The sequence below is a fragment of the Tubulanus polymorphus genome, chromosome 4 (genome assembly GCF_964204645.1).
Source record: "Tubulanus polymorphus chromosome 4, tnTubPoly1.2, whole genome shotgun sequence".
Taxonomy (NCBI): domain Eukaryota; kingdom Metazoa; phylum Nemertea; class Palaeonemertea; order Tubulaniformes; family Tubulanidae; genus Tubulanus; species Tubulanus polymorphus.
Window position 1 is genome coordinate 10,372,167 of NC_134028.1, and position 18,170 is coordinate 10,390,336.

The 18,170-nt window shown below is 37.9% G+C and overlaps 1 protein-coding gene across 1 annotated transcript; it reads left to right on the top strand.

The window, feature by feature from the left end:
- Positions 1 to 344: 344 nt before the first annotated feature.
- LOC141904018 (small ribosomal subunit protein mS37-like) lies at positions 345 to 17,174 on the top strand. The gene is made up of 4 exons (XM_074792458.1): positions 345 to 520; positions 4,230 to 4,348; positions 16,847 to 16,968; positions 17,042 to 17,174. The coding sequence occupies exons 1-3, from the start codon at positions 379 to 381 to the stop codon at positions 16,958 to 16,960; spliced, it is 375 nt and encodes a 124-aa protein (XP_074648559.1). The 5' UTR covers positions 345 to 378; the 3' UTR covers positions 16,961 to 16,968; positions 17,042 to 17,174.
- Positions 17,175 to 18,170: the final 996 nt, after the last annotated feature.

The following is an 18,170-nucleotide window of genomic DNA, read 5'->3' on the forward strand; positions in this document are numbered from 1 at the left end:
TTTTTGATTGGTTTTTCAAATGTAATTAAGGATTTATTGGAATTCATTGCGAACTTTTGGACATTCAGTTTGAATTTTCTTCAAATTCAAAAAAGTCGGTCTGAAACCGTTTTGTGTAAGTAGCCAATCAAAAAGGGAAGACATTTTCGTCGATGATTTCAGAAAACTTATTCATGTCTAGACGAAATAATTGTGCTGTATAATTATTGATATAAAAGTTTTATATTTTTTCATTTCTGATATAAGAAATGATTCGATCGGGTGGGATTCGAAACCGCCTTCAATATTTTAGATGCTGGTGTTATTGTTATGATTTGTTTTGTTTACATCCGGGCTACTGTCATTCCAGCGGGTACGTATTAGATCGCACCCTAAAACATGGCTCGCAGAGTAACACAAACAGTAGACAAAAATATATTGAAACAATATATAAAACAAGCACCACCGGGTTACAGGTATAACCCAGCTTTACCATTGCAGTTAGCGGATAAAGTATCCAGTAGAGGGGACCCTAGAAATAGTAAGTAGCGCAAAAACCTAGGCCTAAATATTTATTCAAAGTGGCTATTCGTACGGACCCGTACGGATTATTCCGGGAGCTATTCGTACGGACCTGTTCAATTTCAATTTATTCATGTTTATTCATCATAAATCAAGAGTACGATTGTGAATGAAGAAAAAAACATAACAAATTCTGTATTATTCGTATGGTATATGCTATTCGTATGGACCACTCCGAAAGCTATCAGAGTTGTAATGTAGGTAATTAAACGATAATCTGTTAATCCAATGTATATGTTACAAGGGGGCTAACGACGCGCACAAACTACTCAACGTCAGTCGCTTACTATTTCGTTATTTCTCATCCGATTTTGATAATCCAGGCATGATATGAAAGCTAATAGCTTACTGATTCTAACGAAACTAATCCTGTTAACTTCCAATGAATAGTTCATTAATTATATGTCTTTGAACGCGAAATTAGGGCCAAAATCGCCTGGACCGAAAATGCTATGACGCCGGTTTTTGCCGATTTCGAAATTTAAAACGTTGAGTTCGACATGAAATCCTTCACCGATTTTGATGATCGAGGGCTTCAAATGCGCAAAACATTCTATATTTTCTAAATATTGCGGTTGTTTCGTTAATCCATGCGATCTTCCAGCTTTGCAAATGCGAATTTTCCGATTTTAAAATATGACTCCAGCAGGCATTTATTACCGATATAATATGATTTCAATTGTTAAAATCGATAAGCAATAAATAGATATGTTATATTTCATTTCATCTCGGTAAAATACGTCATCTCGGTAATAAGGATGACCGTTCTGACGATAACACATAATTCTATTCTGACGGACCTCGCTACACGTAAATAGAATGTCCGTACGGATAACACATAATTCTATTCTGACGGACCTCGCTATGTGAAGAGAATGTCCGTACGGATAACACATAATTCTATTCTGACGACCTCGCTATGTGAAGAGAATGTCCGTACGGATAACACATAATTCTATTCTGACGGACCTCGCTACGTGAAGAGAATGTCCGTACGGATAACACATAATTCTATTCTGACGGACCTCGCTCCGTAAATAGAATGTCCGTACGGATAGGCCTAACACATAAATTCTATTCTGGCGGACCTCGCTACGTGAAGAGAATGTCCATACGGATAGGGGCCTAACACATTTTCTATTCTGACGGACCGCAATCAGATTGACTATGTCCTCCGTAGTACGGTTCCTTTTTTTAAGATAACAACATTTTTGTGTTTAAATGCAGGTTTTTTATCATAAAGTATCACAAATGAAATAAATCAACAAAGATTTCTACAATTTACAATAATTTATACAACAGCACCAAAGAAATGATTAAAACTACTTTACATGAATAACAATTATTTTTTTCAAGTTTAAAATAGAACATTTTAAGGCCTATAGCATATACATATGCGCGGTAGTCCGTTGGTTCCGTACGAATAGCCTCCGGAGTAATCCGTACGAATAGCTTCCGGAATAATCCGTACGGGTCCGTATGAATAGCCACTTCGATATTTATTTATTTCATTTGACCTTTTGGTCTCTGCAGTTTGGGTCACCTCTCCACTGGCAGTGGGTGGCGCTAGTGTTATTAAAGAATAGTGTTATGGTTAATCGTTGATGGTAAGCTTTTTTTAATCAGATCGGCTTATACCAACGTTAGGGATGACAAGGGCCAAAACACCACAGGGTTCTGAAAAAAAATTTTTGACCCCAGTATCCTAGGTACTATATATAAAAAACAAAGTGGCTATATTTACGGCATCGTGAAGCAGTCGTAAATTCTATATTTACGACGGTTTTATATTGAATATAGGATTATGGTCTAGAGTGGAGAGGATTAAAGTCAAGAGGGTGAGAAGAGGGTTAGGGTTAGGGTAAAGAGTCCTATTTACCCCATAGGGATAAGATTAGGGTAAGGTGAGGCTATATTTAGTTGAAACATTTGACCGGTTTCCAACGAGCTCGGTGGTCTAGTGGTATTATGCTGCGCTAGTAGGGCTACTGGCCCGGGTTCGAGTCTCGCTCTATCCGCTCTATTTTCTCTCGATTCTCCACACTTGCCTTGAATTTTCTAAGTCACGCACCCTAGTGCGCGTGCGCAACGTGAATTAGCCAATCAGAATGAATCATCGTAAATATAGCTAGTGTCGTCTGTTTACGGCGTCGTAAAAATTGTCTGAGCGTATAAAAAAACAAGGGAGCCAACTCTCCGTCAGATCGGTTGATAGGTATGTCACTTGTCACTATATAACTCGTACTTCATAAGTCGTATTTTCATATAAGTCGTATCAATTTTAGAAGCCAAATCTTCTGATTCCATTCAAAATACACCGCGTTTACAAGTCGTAGCCCGAAATGCCGGCAGCAGATAAAAATACGCTAAAATATTGTCAGTGTAAGTGTTCAGACAGTTACAATGTAATTTTCTTGTGACGTTGTCTGCATGGTGCACGTGGCAGCTTTAATTGATTGATTGAGTGATATAGGATCTGTAGGATCTGCTCATGATACGATCGGGAACATGACGAACCATGCTGGAATCTGAGCGTCGTATATATCGTGTTTTCACGGGTTATTCAGGGAATTTGTATAAAACCACGACTTATAAATAACTCGTAAAAATACAACTTACACGTAACTCGTACATCACGTAAGTTGTAGTAAAATCGTCAGTCCCGAGGACTACGACTTATGTGGGGTTGACTGTAGTCGGTAACCTGACTGTGGTTTAGTTTCACGATCGAATATTTTCACAAACCACAGTCAGGAATGGGAAGGTCATTTTTCAATGATATCTTCGTGAGTCAATTTGACTCACGAGTAATTTGCCTGGCATTTTCTGGTCTTTTGAGATATCCGTCTAATTTTTGTTGTAATCAACGCACAACAGATTCGTAGTTTGTTTGATACCTATAACACCTCACCTGACGATCTTAATCCATGTGCAAATCGGCTGTAAAGTGAGAGTAAATTTCCGTCAATTCAACGGCGGCCATTTTGAAAACTTGTGGAGGGTGCTGGCACCTGTGGACTGAGGCCAGGACCAATTGAAAATACTTTATTGACACTAATAACACAAACACAAACTAACGAAACGAAACGACAAAATTGAAAAAAATTAAGAAATCAACACTTATTTACATTTTTCTTCAACCAGAATTTATTTTATTTATTATTTATTATGGAAAACACAAAGATTTGAAATATAAGTTGGAAAACTATCAAAAATAAAAATTATCGTTTCGTTTTGGAAGTTTTATATAAATCCTTGTAGGTCACCTTGTCTATCATGCCACATGTATGCAATACACAGAAATGGTAGCTAATGGCGAAATTTGTAGAGAAATGAATTAATTTCTCAAAATAATGTTGATTAATCACTCGAAACATACATAAAATTGGATTATTTCAAAAGGTACCTGTGTTAGTTTGTGAATTAAGCCATTAATTATGGACTGAAGTCAATAGAAAGCATATTTTTGAAGTGTTACTTTTTTCAACCGTGTTTTGGCCCTTGTCATCCCTAACGTTGGTATTAGCCCATCCGATTATAAAAAGCTTACCACCAACGATTAGGTAACTAACTAGGTTGACTGTAGCTTCAAAAGACACTTTCTTCTGTTCTTCAGTTGTTAGTGATTCTGCTGCTGATTGACCAATGTTTTCTTCATATATTTCCAGAGCCAATCTGCATTCACGACCTATCAGTGTTATTATCGTGTTGGAAGTCGAACGACTATAATCAATCATTATGTTCAAAAGAACTACAGACTTTTAATAAATGCTGGGACGATGCCATTGTAAGTAATCAAACAGTTCCCTGGTCTCGCCAGCTCCCTGTCTGTGTACTTATGAAAACACGATTGTACTGTGTAAATTATAGGAAATTGAATGAGCTTACTGCGAAAAAAAACAATGCCTGGAAACTGATATTAATAGTCTGAATGCCTCTGCTGATTCATTGGCTGATGAAAGTATAAACTCAGCTCATTTTAAAATCTGTGACCATGAAAAATTTGGCTTAAGACAAGTTACATGAGTTGGCGATGTAATTTCAGCCATCGATGCTCGAAAGGAGCAAATAAATCAATTGTAAATAGGTCGATGAGCTGTGATTTAAATTTGTAATGTTTACTTTTGATAGTATGGCTTTTCACAGTCTGCGGAACTGGGGCGTTTGGGGCGTTATTGGCCTGACCAATATTTTACTATTTAATTTGGTTGTTCCTTTTTAATTTTATCCCTGCCCACCTCTGAGTAAGATGCGTTTAAGGCTTCAGAACCTATAGGGTAGTGTGTCTATGCGAAGTGAAAACAAGCGGTAGTAGGACCAAATTGAATAAGCTTCCACCGCCATTGCTTTTTGATGGCGAGGTCTACCTGTAGTTCCGTTGAAAGGCCCACGGACTGCTTGTTTTAAAGTTATTAATTTCTGAGACATGTAGTAAATCTTTCCTCGAAAAAAGCTGAAAGATTCCAAATTTATCTAGTGCTCTGCTACACAGGAATATTTCTTTATGATGATTTGCGTGTATACTTCTTTTAAATTTCTGCAATAAAGGAATTTTCATGACAATAAATTCGCCTTAATGCAGCTATCATTCTGCTGTCTGTACCTACCCCCCTGAGACGATAAATGTCAACTTTTTTGATGAATCGACGATCAGTTTTTGTAAGCATGGCGAAAGCCTGTCGATAACATGCGTAAGGATGCGTCGTTTGGATGTCTAATGTCTCGCATTATGAACTAGGGCCGAATGGCGAATGTCTGTCGATATATTGCCATTGAAATGACGATCTGTCTGATTTTAAAATAATGTCAATAATATTTTTGAATTGAATTATGAACAGGATTCGAACCATACATACATGTGATAACTATCGATTTGTGAAAAAATATACAGTTACGCAAATGAGTGTGAAGTTTGCCATTGTATCAAATTAGGTATTTTACCACCTGCCCTTCATCCTATAAATACAAGAAACGTTACGTATTTTTCATCATCTCATCACTGGGAACAAAAAAAACCTCAGTCTAAGTGAAAAAGCTGATGAGCGCTACAATGTTTGAAATAACTTCATTGAGATGGACACAATACAATGTGAGGCCAAATGGTTAAATATTTATTGGTGAAATTGACAACTTATGTTTCCTATTGTCCCTTCTGTAAGTACCACAACAAAATGTAAACTTGTCCATGTCCATCTCTTATGAATTTTCACAATTTTCCAATTTCTTCAAATTGAATAATCTGAGGCTTGGGTTTCAAACTTTATAATAGTCTGAATGCACGGCTGCCAATGTCTGCCAATCAAGAGTTTGCTACGGTAACACCAGTAGAACGTGGTGAAAAAACTACTCTTGAGCGTTGGTCTCATTCCGGTACTCCGCCGAAGAGTCAATCGAATACGCTCATAATCAATTTCACTCTGGTGTTCCGTTAGAATGCCAATCGAATACGCTCATAATCAATTTCACTCCGGTGTTCCGATGGAATGCCAATCGAATACGCTCATAATCAATTGCACTCTGGTGTTCCGTTAGCATGCCAATCGAATACGCTCATAATCAATTTCACTCTGATGTTCCCTTAGAATGCCAATCGAATACGCCCAATTCAATTTTGTCATTGTTAAATCCTATCCACAGGATGGTAGTCTTTGGCGTGTGCGCATGTGGAGTTATCAATAAGCGATCATGAAATGTGATAGTCGGGGGTTGGATTTAGTGTACACTTGTTAACGTGACTGAATTGAATGTCAAGTTGTCTGATTTTTCTGTAAAAGAATCGAATCCTGATGATGATGAAGGCGAATCGGAAGGTGAAGTAACTGGGATGAATAGAAAATCCAAACAAAGGACTCGTAACGAACAATAGAAGAAAAAAACCAGTGTCACTAATCAAAGATTCAAAGCAGAATATATGTCCAAGTATCCATGCATTGTTCCATCTCAAATATCAAATAGTGATGCATTGTGTATACTGTCTGTAACCTTGATTTTCTTGTTACACATGGTGGGCTGACGGATGTCAGGAAACATTGTAAAGAAAGCAAAAGTGACGAAGCTACGGCAAAATCGTCTAAAATCACTCGCTATTTCACATCAAATACTCCAACAGCAGACAAATAGGTCACCCTGAGGGCGGAGGTGATGTTTATTAATTTTTTGGTCGAACACAGCATAGCTTTTGCTGTATCAGATCATGCTACACGACTCTTCAAAAAAGTGTTCAAAAAAGATTGTGAAAATTTTTCGGGCGGGAGAACAAAGTCTACCGCAATCATGCGAGTCTTGGCTAAGGAGGTGAAAGCGCAAATCGTGGAGCAAATGGGACAGGGCCCATTCATTATTGGGATGGATGGATCCACATTTGACAATGATACTTTCTACCCGATAGTGGTTAGATACATAGATGCAAATGGCAATATCCGCATGGAACTTTTAGCACAACCTACGCAAAATGAATCGCATACCGGAGTTTGTATCTTTGAAGTGATCCGAGATGAATTTTCAAGGCACGATATAGATTGGTCAAAATGTCTGGCCCTAGCTGCGGACAATACGAATACAATGGTCGGCAGACACCGAGGAGTGATTAGATTTATGATAGAGACAAACATAAAGACTGCTTTTTAGCTGGATGTATGTGTCATCTATTGGCTTTGGCTACTAGAAAGGCAATTACAGCCTTCCAAGGGGATATTGATTTTGACAACACCCTTAAAAGTCAATTAAACGAAAAGCAAAACTATCTACAATTCAAAGAGATAATAACATTCCCGAGCAGGCAATAATTAAACATGTACCAACTAGATGGCTTTCTATGCGACCTGCTTTGATGAGACTTCTAGGTCAGTGGCAGGCATTACAAATATTCTTCAACGAAGAATGTGCTATGAACGAGCCAGGTGACGAGGGAACATTAAAAAAGTTTTTCAACAGGAGGACAACAAGATTATATGCTGCCTCCTTGGTGAAAGCACTCGAGGTCAGTTGTGTTAACAGTAACAGTAAAAGAATATTTAATCAGTCAACAAAAGGCCTGGTTTTGAAATTTCAGGCTAAACAAAAATAATTCCTCGTTTTTCCGCTTGTTTTTAAACTGCAATAAACTTTTATCTTTAGAGTCTCGAGTTCACAAACGAAAGTTTGCAGACGAATCATGGCACCATACACATCGTGAATAGGAGTTTGGAGAGATTATTCCAAAAGATGCTGGACTGTTTCATAAAGCCTGCTGCACTGAAAAGTACTGCCTGTGTCTTGTCCACTGATTTCACCAGCAGATATAACCTAAAGGTTAGTAATGTATTCCTCGTTTAGCGGGGGCTTCCAGCAACCAGGAATCAATTTTGGTGACTTCATGGATTTTTTGACTTAGGCTATATATTACCATACCATTAAAAAAGGGCAATTCATAAGAAAAGGCACTATCCATGGAGACATTTCCCAGAAAATATTTGAATTTCAACCCATTTTAATGCAATTTCCAGGCACCTGAGACACAAAAATGACATTCTGCAACAATTCTTTAAGAGATGGGAATTTATTGATATGGAAACAATGTGATAATGAACTTTATAGAATGAAAAATTTTTTTCGCACTTTTTGCAAAAAGGGCACTCAGAATTTGCGACAGGAGCACGTGCTCCGCGTGCTCCCGTCTAGATCCGCCCCTGGGGAGTTGCTTGGTACAGAATTTTACAATCGTTCAGATCAAATCCAGTCCATCATTTTTGGCCAACTAAAGCATATAAATCAAGAAAGCATAGCCATAATTTTTTTTAATGTGGTAGGCCCCTATTAAATGTTCCTATTCTAAATCATCATCTGGGCAGAATTGTCTTTTCCGATGTTTGTATTCTCAGTTCGATGGCTGGTGAAGATGAGGCATTTTCTGCACTTCCCATGGGAGGGCGGGAGAAGGAGCAGTATTTTCAGACTGGTTCATCATTGATCTTCAACACATGACAATTTGAAATAAAAGATAAATTGATTTATTTATTGATGTTGACTTCGTTTTTTTATTCAGTGCACAGATATAAACCAATTAGAAAGTGCTAGAATGCGAGAATGACTGTCATTGTCTGGCTGATGATATATGACTGGATGTAAGTAAAATGGTTACAATATTTACGTACGTTTTGTCAGTATTGATTACTTCAAATAGCCTTTCTAATCTGGTACGGGTAAGTGTAGTGCACTTGAAAATTAGTGAAAAGACCTATACCGATGTGTAGTTGGTATAGCCTGTATTATTTGACCCTAAATCACAACTGCCTGGATACTGATAATCTGTCCCAACATCAGTTTCATCTAGCAAGCTGGTGCTGCCACCTTCTTGTTTTCAACCTTACCAATTCTAAACCAGCTGTGTTTAGCGTTTCTAGATTGTTTTGGCCTAGTTTGAACATTATGATTTAAATTGTAGGACAAGAAATATAATAGGAACCAAGGCAATGGAATGCCTCAAATTGGTGAATGATGAAAAGTCATCATCATTCTACAAAGCAGTTGTCTTGTTTTACCGGGCAGGATGTTCTTGTATCAAGGAAAAGATCAACCCTGAAAAAGAACCATTGTGGTATCATACTCAGGTCAATATCTTCACTGAAATTGATAAGCCACAATGATCAAAGGATGTCTTAAGTTTGGTGCCCTACAACAAGAAAGGTTACTATCGATTGTTTAATTATGACCACAATCAGCTTTGCCTTTGATGCAAATTATTCAAATCTACGAAAGTAATATGCATACTTTATTTAGTCCCAGGTCTAAATGATAAGTCATTTGCTCCATGTATTTTGAAAAGGAACATATCTTTGAAATTTCTTTCGCTTCAGGTGGCTGATATCACGAGAAGGCAGATTTCGTCATTGGCTAGTATCAAATATTTCCTCGAGAGATTTGGTTGCCTGTCAGATGTTGTTGACCAAGATGAGTTACATATGGAGTTCCTGGACTTCCGTCATTACAAGATTCAGAATTACGTCATTAGTTGTTTACCCTTCCATCATCAAAAGACATCAACAAAACACGTCCAATTGAAGATCAGTGGAACATGTTGGGGAAATTAACAGTTTTCAACCATGTTCCACAGTATTATTTATTTTATTTTCATTAAAGTGTATTTGCACTGGTTCCTTACCCCGATAGTCAGCCATTAGTATTATGAATCAAACCCTTCCCACTCAATGTTAAATGCCTCCTAAACCTTTACTGATTTGATTACCTACCATCGGCTCTGCAGGAAGAGTACCTGGAGTGGTATAAAGTATTATGTGTATCTAGAATTGAGTTCAATACAAGGGACATTGCCACCGCAATGTTAGTGTTAACCCTTACAATACCACTACCGTATGGCATACGGTACAAATTGTCAAGCTAGTATACCCGTACCGTCTGTGATACGGTATCACTTAACCCTTCTTCTAGAAGGGCATATCTATCAGTATCAGCCGGTGCTGCCATCTGCATAAAATCCAAGATGGCAACAGCCAGGAAAAAACAATTTGGCTGGATGAAACGGTTCAGCAGCTCGTATATGATGAGGCCTGAAATTATACCCCAATGAAACCCCTTACATTCAGCCTTCCGACATATCGGTGGAAAAGTTGGTAAATGAGTGGAAAAATTAATTTTTGGTTTACCTTTGTCAGCAGTATGAAGTTGGCATCGAGCCAATTCATGTAAAATCGCGGTACGTTTTTTTATGTGAGCATTTTTTTCATTGGTTCTCGGGTTAAACGAGGTATAATCGATGCGATTGAAGACATAACGAACCTCCGTCGATGACATGGTCAACACTGTTTAAATTCGACGAAAAACTTTTTTGGCGGGAAAATTCTTAGCTCTCGAGTATAAAATTGCAATGACCTCCATTGGGGGCGTCGTCTCTACGAGTGAATGTGGCTGTTTTTGGGATAAACGGGGAATTCCGGCGCTACTAAAATAATTATGGGGAAGCCTTTTATGGCGAACGTTTCATTGGACTAGGTGCGAATTCTAAATGCTCATTGCTGGTGGGAATATAACTATTTCGCATATCGCCATAGGTATTGTTTCATTTTAATACCCGGTGATTGTGTTGATTGAGATTGAAGTGAAGCCAAGCGAAGCGAAGGTTCACTACACAAGGCCTCCACGTGGGCGGGACGGGAGTGCTAAACATACACACAAACACACGCTCATACAGACTACGGAGATGCTGTAACGCTGCTTGGCGCGTGCACGTTTGGTATGATAACAGGCTGAATAATCGTCGTAGTAGAAGATGAGCGCTGTGTTTTCTGTTTGATAGAATTTGTAATAAATTTTAATTTCTTGTAACCTGAAAATACTAAGCTGCAAACTATAGGTATAGGTCGAGGTCTCAATTTTGTAGTGGTAAATTCCAGGATTTAATACTACGCCCCGGTGTTTTAGCTTCCGCGGCCATACATTGGAAGAGGTTTTGTTTCCAAGACTCAATATTCAGCCACCCGCTGATATGTGACATCATATGAATTTTATTTGAATATTTTTTCATATTGTGAAAAATATTTTTTCGAAAATATAAAATAGTTTCCAATGCCGCGCCTACCTGTACCCTACGAAATTTTGGACGTAGACAGTCATTATTCCCGTCAGTATTGTTTTGTCTTTCAACACCTGTGTTGGCGCGCAGCCTGCGCACCGTTCAATGCTTCTGTAATACTATAGTCTCACACACAGACACACTTCCCTGCTGTATTAGCTGTGATCAATAGAGAACATATATGGCTATTAATACATGCGCTGTATTGCAACACTTCTGAGACGCACGCGGAGAGCTCTGGCGCGCGTCTTATAATTTAATTCAAGGATAATAAAAGCTTTAAATTACGTGTATAATAAGATTTATGAATCATAAACTGATATAAGGGGCTATAAATTAATAAAGCAATTAGATTTAGAATGAAAACCGCTATTTATTGAAGAGTTTTGTTCAGCATCGTCAGTTGATATTTTATTTTGGTGACAAATGTCGCAGTTCTTGTTTTGGATTTCATTTAATCCCGTGCGCCTTTACGATTCTGGATATTATGGAAGTTAATGATGATATATTGACGGAATTGCAAGCATTAGATACTGATAGTGTTAGAACGGACTCAAAATTGAAGAAGAAAGTAGGTGGGAAATCGCTAAGAAAACAAGTTTTCTTGAAAAAGTGGAATTTCCGTGCATCAAGCCGTCAGAAAGCAGTCGATACCGTGCGAAATGTACTGTTTGTGATTACGACTTTGTCATATCGCATGGTGGCAAGGATGACATTCGGCGACATGTTATATGCAAGAGTCATATAGAAAAATCTAAAGGCTGGCTTATGTCGACAAGCAACGCGACGCCTAGCGACTCCTACCGACGCAACTGAGAGCGACCGCGATCGCAGCCCAGCTTATGTCGACTGCGCTCCGATTCGCAGCAACTGAGGTCGACTATCGGGATACGAGATCGTCCCAGTTGCTTCCTTGCTTATGTCGGTTACGATTACTGGCAACTGCAACGGCTCAGATGGTCACGTGATAAACATTTTGAGGATGAATTAGGTTTGTTTTGAATTATTGGGAAGTATGTTTCTATTAGAAAAGCTATTTCTTTAAGATCTTTATCTGTCTGATTCTGTTTTGAATACAATGTGCTAGCGACATCATATAAAGATGGCCGCTCACACCATAATTTTACCAATTTCGCTTCTAGATCTTCGGTTCAGTCATCTGCCGTGCTGTAGGTTTGGTTTACGTTTCGAAATACTTAAATTTGAAAGTTTATGACTAATTACGAATGACGCTAACTAGCGATCATAATTTGTACTATGTATATGCGGTCTCTTATTGGCTGGAACCCTTGTGATCAGTTCCGTCGCGTCGCAGATGAGCTTATGTCGGTTGCGATCGAAAGCAACTGTCCGCCTACCGTAGGCCGGAGTAGAACATGGGCAACTAGCCGGATACGGCTTGCGACAAGTCGGTAGGCGTCGGGTTGCCGTCGTGAGCCGGCTTATGTCGAACCGATAGAGCAGCAACTGGCGGCTTCTCGTAGGCCGCTTGTTGCTGCTAATCAGCGATAAACCCAGTTGCGTCGCTAGGCGTCGCGTTGCTTGTCGACATACACCAGCCTTAAGTCCAAGAAAATCACAAACTTTTTCACAAACGTTGAATCAAGCACAGTGGACACATCAGTGATTCGTGCGGAATTAATGTTTACGATATTTCTCGTTGAGCACAATATTTCCCTTAGTGCTTCAGACCATGCATCAAAACTGTTTAAAATTATGTTCCCAGGAAATTCAATTGCATAGAAATATGCATGTGGACGGACAAAAGCGAAAAATGTATGTCATGATACTGTAGCCTGCAAACTTAAAAATAGCTTCCGCACCTATCATGGTATGGAAGTATGACAAACAGCTGGTATGTATATCAGTGCTGAGACGAGTGTCTAGTGACATTGCTCAACCTCCGATAGTCCTAGTAAATGATAAATTAATCAGTTAAATTAAGCTTCGTTTTTTTTTTCTTTTATTTCTATCATTGCTCACATTCAGACAGGTTTTATACCTATCCATTTCTCTGACTCCAAGTGCTCTTAAAATCACTTAAATTGTGGCCGAAATTCAAAATTTTGGGGGGTTGGGCCCCCAAATCCCCCTTTGAAGAGGGGGGACACCCCCTCGAGCTCCCCCGTCTCAGTACCTGCGGTACCTCGGGTGTCGCCTGCGGCGCCACTTGAGTTGGACTGGCTGATTATATCGGATGTTCCAATTTTGACAAGTACATATTCATATCTGGCTAAGACCCTGACGTCAATGATGCAAATTTGATTTGCACCCAATTATTAGCTAATCCAGTTTATAAAGAATCGCATACTGGGGAAGCGATATTTAATGTGATGAAAACAGAGTTCTCGAAACGTGACATTAATTGGCAGAATTGTCTTTCACTCGTGTGTGACAACACCAATTCAATGATAGGACGTCATAAAGGTGTTATTAAATTTGTTCGAGATGAACACAAGGACTTTCATTTGGCAGGATGTGTGTGTCACTTGCTGCACCTTGCAACGAAAAAAGGTGTGAAGATGTTTCAAGGTGACCTGTTTGACTTCGACAATTTACTCCGTCAGGTCAATTGGTATCTTGGAAAATCAAGTAAAAGATCGCACAAATTCAAAATGTGTCAGGAGGCAACTGGTTGTCCAGGACATAAAATTTTCAAGCATGTCCCGACAAGATGGCTATCTTTGGGGCCTGCGCTTAACCAATTACTGGAACAATGGGCTGCGTTAGAGAAGTTCTTCGAAGAAGAGTCTCCCGATAATGACGGTGATGAAGATAGTGGGGAGATAGTTTCATCAGAGTCAATTGTTAAGACTGCCAAGAAATTCTTCCAGCGACGCACAGCTGAATTATATTGTGCTTTCCTAGTGCATGCTCCTGCTGTAAGTACCGGTCTAGTTAATTGTGGATTTCGATCAAACTTTTTATAAGTTTCTCATTGTTATTAATTAATTTTAAAATATTTTCAGCTGCTTGAGAGTACAAATGCATCACTACAAAGCGAGAATGCTAAAATACATGTTATACGCAGATTAATATTGAAACTCTATAAGCAGATGCTTCTCTGCTTTGTAAAACCGTCAGCCACAAACTTTGATGATGTAATGCAAGTGGACTTTGAACAAAGGTACAATATCAAAGATAAAAAGGATATTGTAATTGGTGTGAAGGCTCGAGACTGAATCAAGAATAATGAAGGATGCAGAGTCCCAGTTTTTCAAAGCTGTTGTGGAATTCTACAAGTCTGTCTGCCAATATGTAAAGAAAAAGATCAACCCCGATGATAACGAAATGTGGAAACATGCTGAGGTAGGGTAACTTTCTCTCATGCTGTCCACTTGCAGTGAAAATGGATTAGATATCAATAAAATGATAGTACATTTAATGATTATCATGTTATTTTATCTCTTTATGTATTTTAGGTTGCAGATGTATCTTTACGAAAAGATAAGAGCTTCATTAATTGCACATACTTCTTGGAGAGGTTTCCTTGTATCTTGGACATCAAAAACGAGATGAATTGGAGCTCGAATTCTTGGATTTCCAGTCTCTCAGCGATGAAGAATTGCCACAGGGACTTTTCTTCCATGACAGAGAGCAAACTCCCAGAGATCTAGGCGACCAATGGAGAATGATCGGAAAAATGAAATAAAAATGCTGCGATAAGGTATGTTTCATTCTACGGAGTCTCTAAAAATAAATTTATTTCAAAGTATCGCTCAGATCTGTAATATTAATTTTGTGTCTTTTCAGATTCAAACAACTACCTAAGTTAATGCTGTCAGTAGCATTAATACCAGTTTCGAATTCTCCCTGTGAAAGAGTCTTCAGCACTGTAGGAAAGAATGTAACTGACTTTCGGGCATCATTAGAACCAAAAACTCTAGAATCTTTGATGATCATAAAACATCAGTTCCTCTGTGTCATCAGTATCAACCGAGTGAAGAACTACTGAGAAAATCAAAGTCTGCAACATATAAGGCGCTTAAAGATTAAGATTAACGATTTAAAGTATGAATAAACAATATGATGTATCTTCACAAAGTTATTGAGGGTTTAGATGGATTATTTAATTAAAAGAATAAATCACAACATGTATATATCCACATTGCTATTGAATATCAAGATAGAATATGTAAAATGAATCATGTATATTATTTCAGTTTCGATGTAAAATATATAAATCTTAGCATTAATTATTACAATATCTTAATCTTGTGGTCGACTCATTTATTTTTGGCTAGAAATTCCATTTTTGGACAGGAACTGGAAGCTTTTTTCGTGTCGCGTTATTCTTGGAAAAATACTGACAACCTCAAGAAAATACTGACAAACTCAAAAAATTGTACTGACAACATCTTTCTGAGGTTGGCAGCTCTGATCTACCCTAGACACATCTTCAGCCCAAAAACTGGCACTGTCAGATTCAAGATGGCTGACTGGCAGCCATTGTTGTTCGCCAAAATCAGCACTTTTTACACATTTTCGAAGTTTTTGAGAAAAATTTTGAAGACGCTTTGATCAATTACCTTGATCTTTCGTTTGTATTGGAATCTACCAAGGCCCCATCAGCATAAGAAAAATTGGGTCGATCTGACTCAAGATGGCCGTCCTATGACCTATTTCGTGCCCAAAAATGTCAATTTTGGCCAGAATTCTAGGTCCTGTAACTTCCTACTGGTTTGCCATTTCTCATTGCAATTTGTGATGGGTATTCTTTGGAAAGGGATGTTTTATACCTAAGACAGGTATTTTTTGATCAGTCAATTATGACGCAATTGGTGGCCATCTTGGTGTCATCAGTACTCATTCGTAGGTAGGAAAAAGTTTTTCCACATTAAATTGATACCTAAGCATATTGTGTTACTATATTCAATTGGAAAGTTGTAGCCCATAACATGTTGTATGATTTTGGTGAGTTTCAAGGTCATTGGTTTTTGTATGTGGCCACCAGGGGGCTTTGAATAATACAATAACTTAGTATTTCTATATTATATTTGTACCTATGCATATTTTGTTACCACAATCAATTGCAAAGTTGTAGCTCATGACATCTTCCATGATTTTGGTGAGTTTTAATGACATTTATAGTTATTCTATATGGTCACCAGGGGGCGTTGAATAGTAGAATAGCTTAGTATTTCCTTATTAGATTGGTACCTAGGCATATTTTGTTACCATGATCAATTGCAAAGTTGTATTTCATGACATGTACTACGATTGTGGTGAATTTAAGGTCATTGGGTTTTGCATATGGTCACCAGGGGGCGTTGAATAGTAGAGTAACTTAGTATTTCCATATAAAATTGGTAACGAGGCATATTTTGTTATCACAATCAATTACAAAATCATAGCTGCTGACATGTTCTATGATTGTGGTGGGTTTCAAGGTCATTGGTTTTTGAATATGGTCACTAGGGAGCGTTGGTGTCCCTGGACCCCTAGTTTGTTTTTGTTTCTTTTTTTGGTATTGATGGACGATGAATGCATATTGATGGATTGTTTAGAATTATGTGCTTCTTGTTTAAATGTGCCCTTTTCTACTTTTGGGATTTTTAGGGACGATTAAATATTGTCCATGGCAGTAGCATGTCCCTATGATGCTACTGTCTGTATCTGCCCCTGATATACATGTAATCGTAAGGTGAACACAAAAACTCTTGTTTCATTCTGAATTTAAAAACGGGAATTAATGATCATATTTCATCTTATCAACAGGCAGCGGCTATGGCTAAAAGAAAAAATCCAACTGAACAAACTCAGAGTGATGGCAAGTTATCTAAACATCAAGTGAATAATTTACTAAAACGATTTCCCCAACCAAAATCCTAGCATTATCAGTAAGTGTATCCTTCCGCTTCATTCTCTAATCTCTAGTTTATGCAGAATGTAAATTTTGGTCCTCTATTTCAGGTATGGGTAATCACTATATGCTGTTGACACGACGTGAACTGTATCTGAGAGTTACAAGTTGTTTGTAAATGAAATGTAAATGAAAATTGAATTCAAAGTAAAACTAAAGTGTTTGTTATTTAATTCATGGAAGAAATAAGTATTTTATATATAATAGATTAGTTTTTAGCCCACTTGGGACTTAAGTCCCGGCGGGCTATTGCGTTCACTTTTCGTCCGTTGTCCTCGTTCGTCGACAGAATCCAGTTATTTTGGGAAGTTTTTGAAGACGCTTCAATCTAATGTCTTGATATTTGGTTTATACATGAATCTACCCTAGACACATCTTCAGCCCAAAAACTGGCGTCTAGCTCTCACCACAGCAAGTGCCTATCTTGAAAACAATACCTGGTTCATTATGTATTCCATGAACATAGAAAACCAATTCTATATGAGAGTCATTGTTATTTGGTTACTTGACTTAAACACTTAAATGTGTATCAAATCAATTATTATATTGTCAACAATATTTGTATAAATTAAACACAAAAAATGAAATCATTGGAGTTGGGTTAGTTCATAATGATTTGTGATTGAAATTGAATAATTGTTTACTAAATTATTGAAAGAACTTATAACAGATTATATTCTAATAATCTATAATTTCTCAAAGATAGAATATGGCACTGTGCATAACTATTGAAGGAATGAAAATTGGGCTTACATGTATTGGAAATTCAGATCAAAATTCATGTTAATAGCAGTTGTTTTTGTTAGGTGGCAGCACTGTATGGAAATAGTTGTTGGTGCTAGCACAGGAATTTTGCAAGGTGGCAGCACTGTACGACATACAGTTAAGGCATCAGCCGCTGTAACTTTTGATTTCATGCCAAACTTTTCAGAATTTTTACAGAATTTTGATAACAAAATCTGGTGTCAGTGATTGAAATTGTCAACGGCATTTTAAAGAAATTTAATAGATGGCAATGTCAACGGCTATAAATAATACATCATCGGCAAAAGCCGTTGATTGCCATCGTGAAATTCTAAAATGTGTTTAAAACAAAGCATTTAACTACAATGCAGCAGATTTAGACCATGTCAACCAACTCGGTCAAAATTTTCAAGCATCATTTTCAAATGGTTGGTG

Bases quoted from the DNA above. Each gene is read 5' to 3' on its own strand.
- LOC141904018 (XM_074792458.1), top strand. From the start codon at position 379: ATGGCTCGCAGAGTAACACAAACAGTAGACAAAAATATATTGAAACAA. The intron at 521-4,229 runs GTAAGTAGCGCA...ATATATTTCCAG, and splicing joins TAGAGGGGACCCTAGAAATA to AGCCAATCTGCATTCACGAC. The intron at 4,349-16,846 runs GTAAGTAATCAA...TCTTATCAACAG, and splicing joins AATGCTGGGACGATGCCATT to GCAGCGGCTATGGCTAAAAG.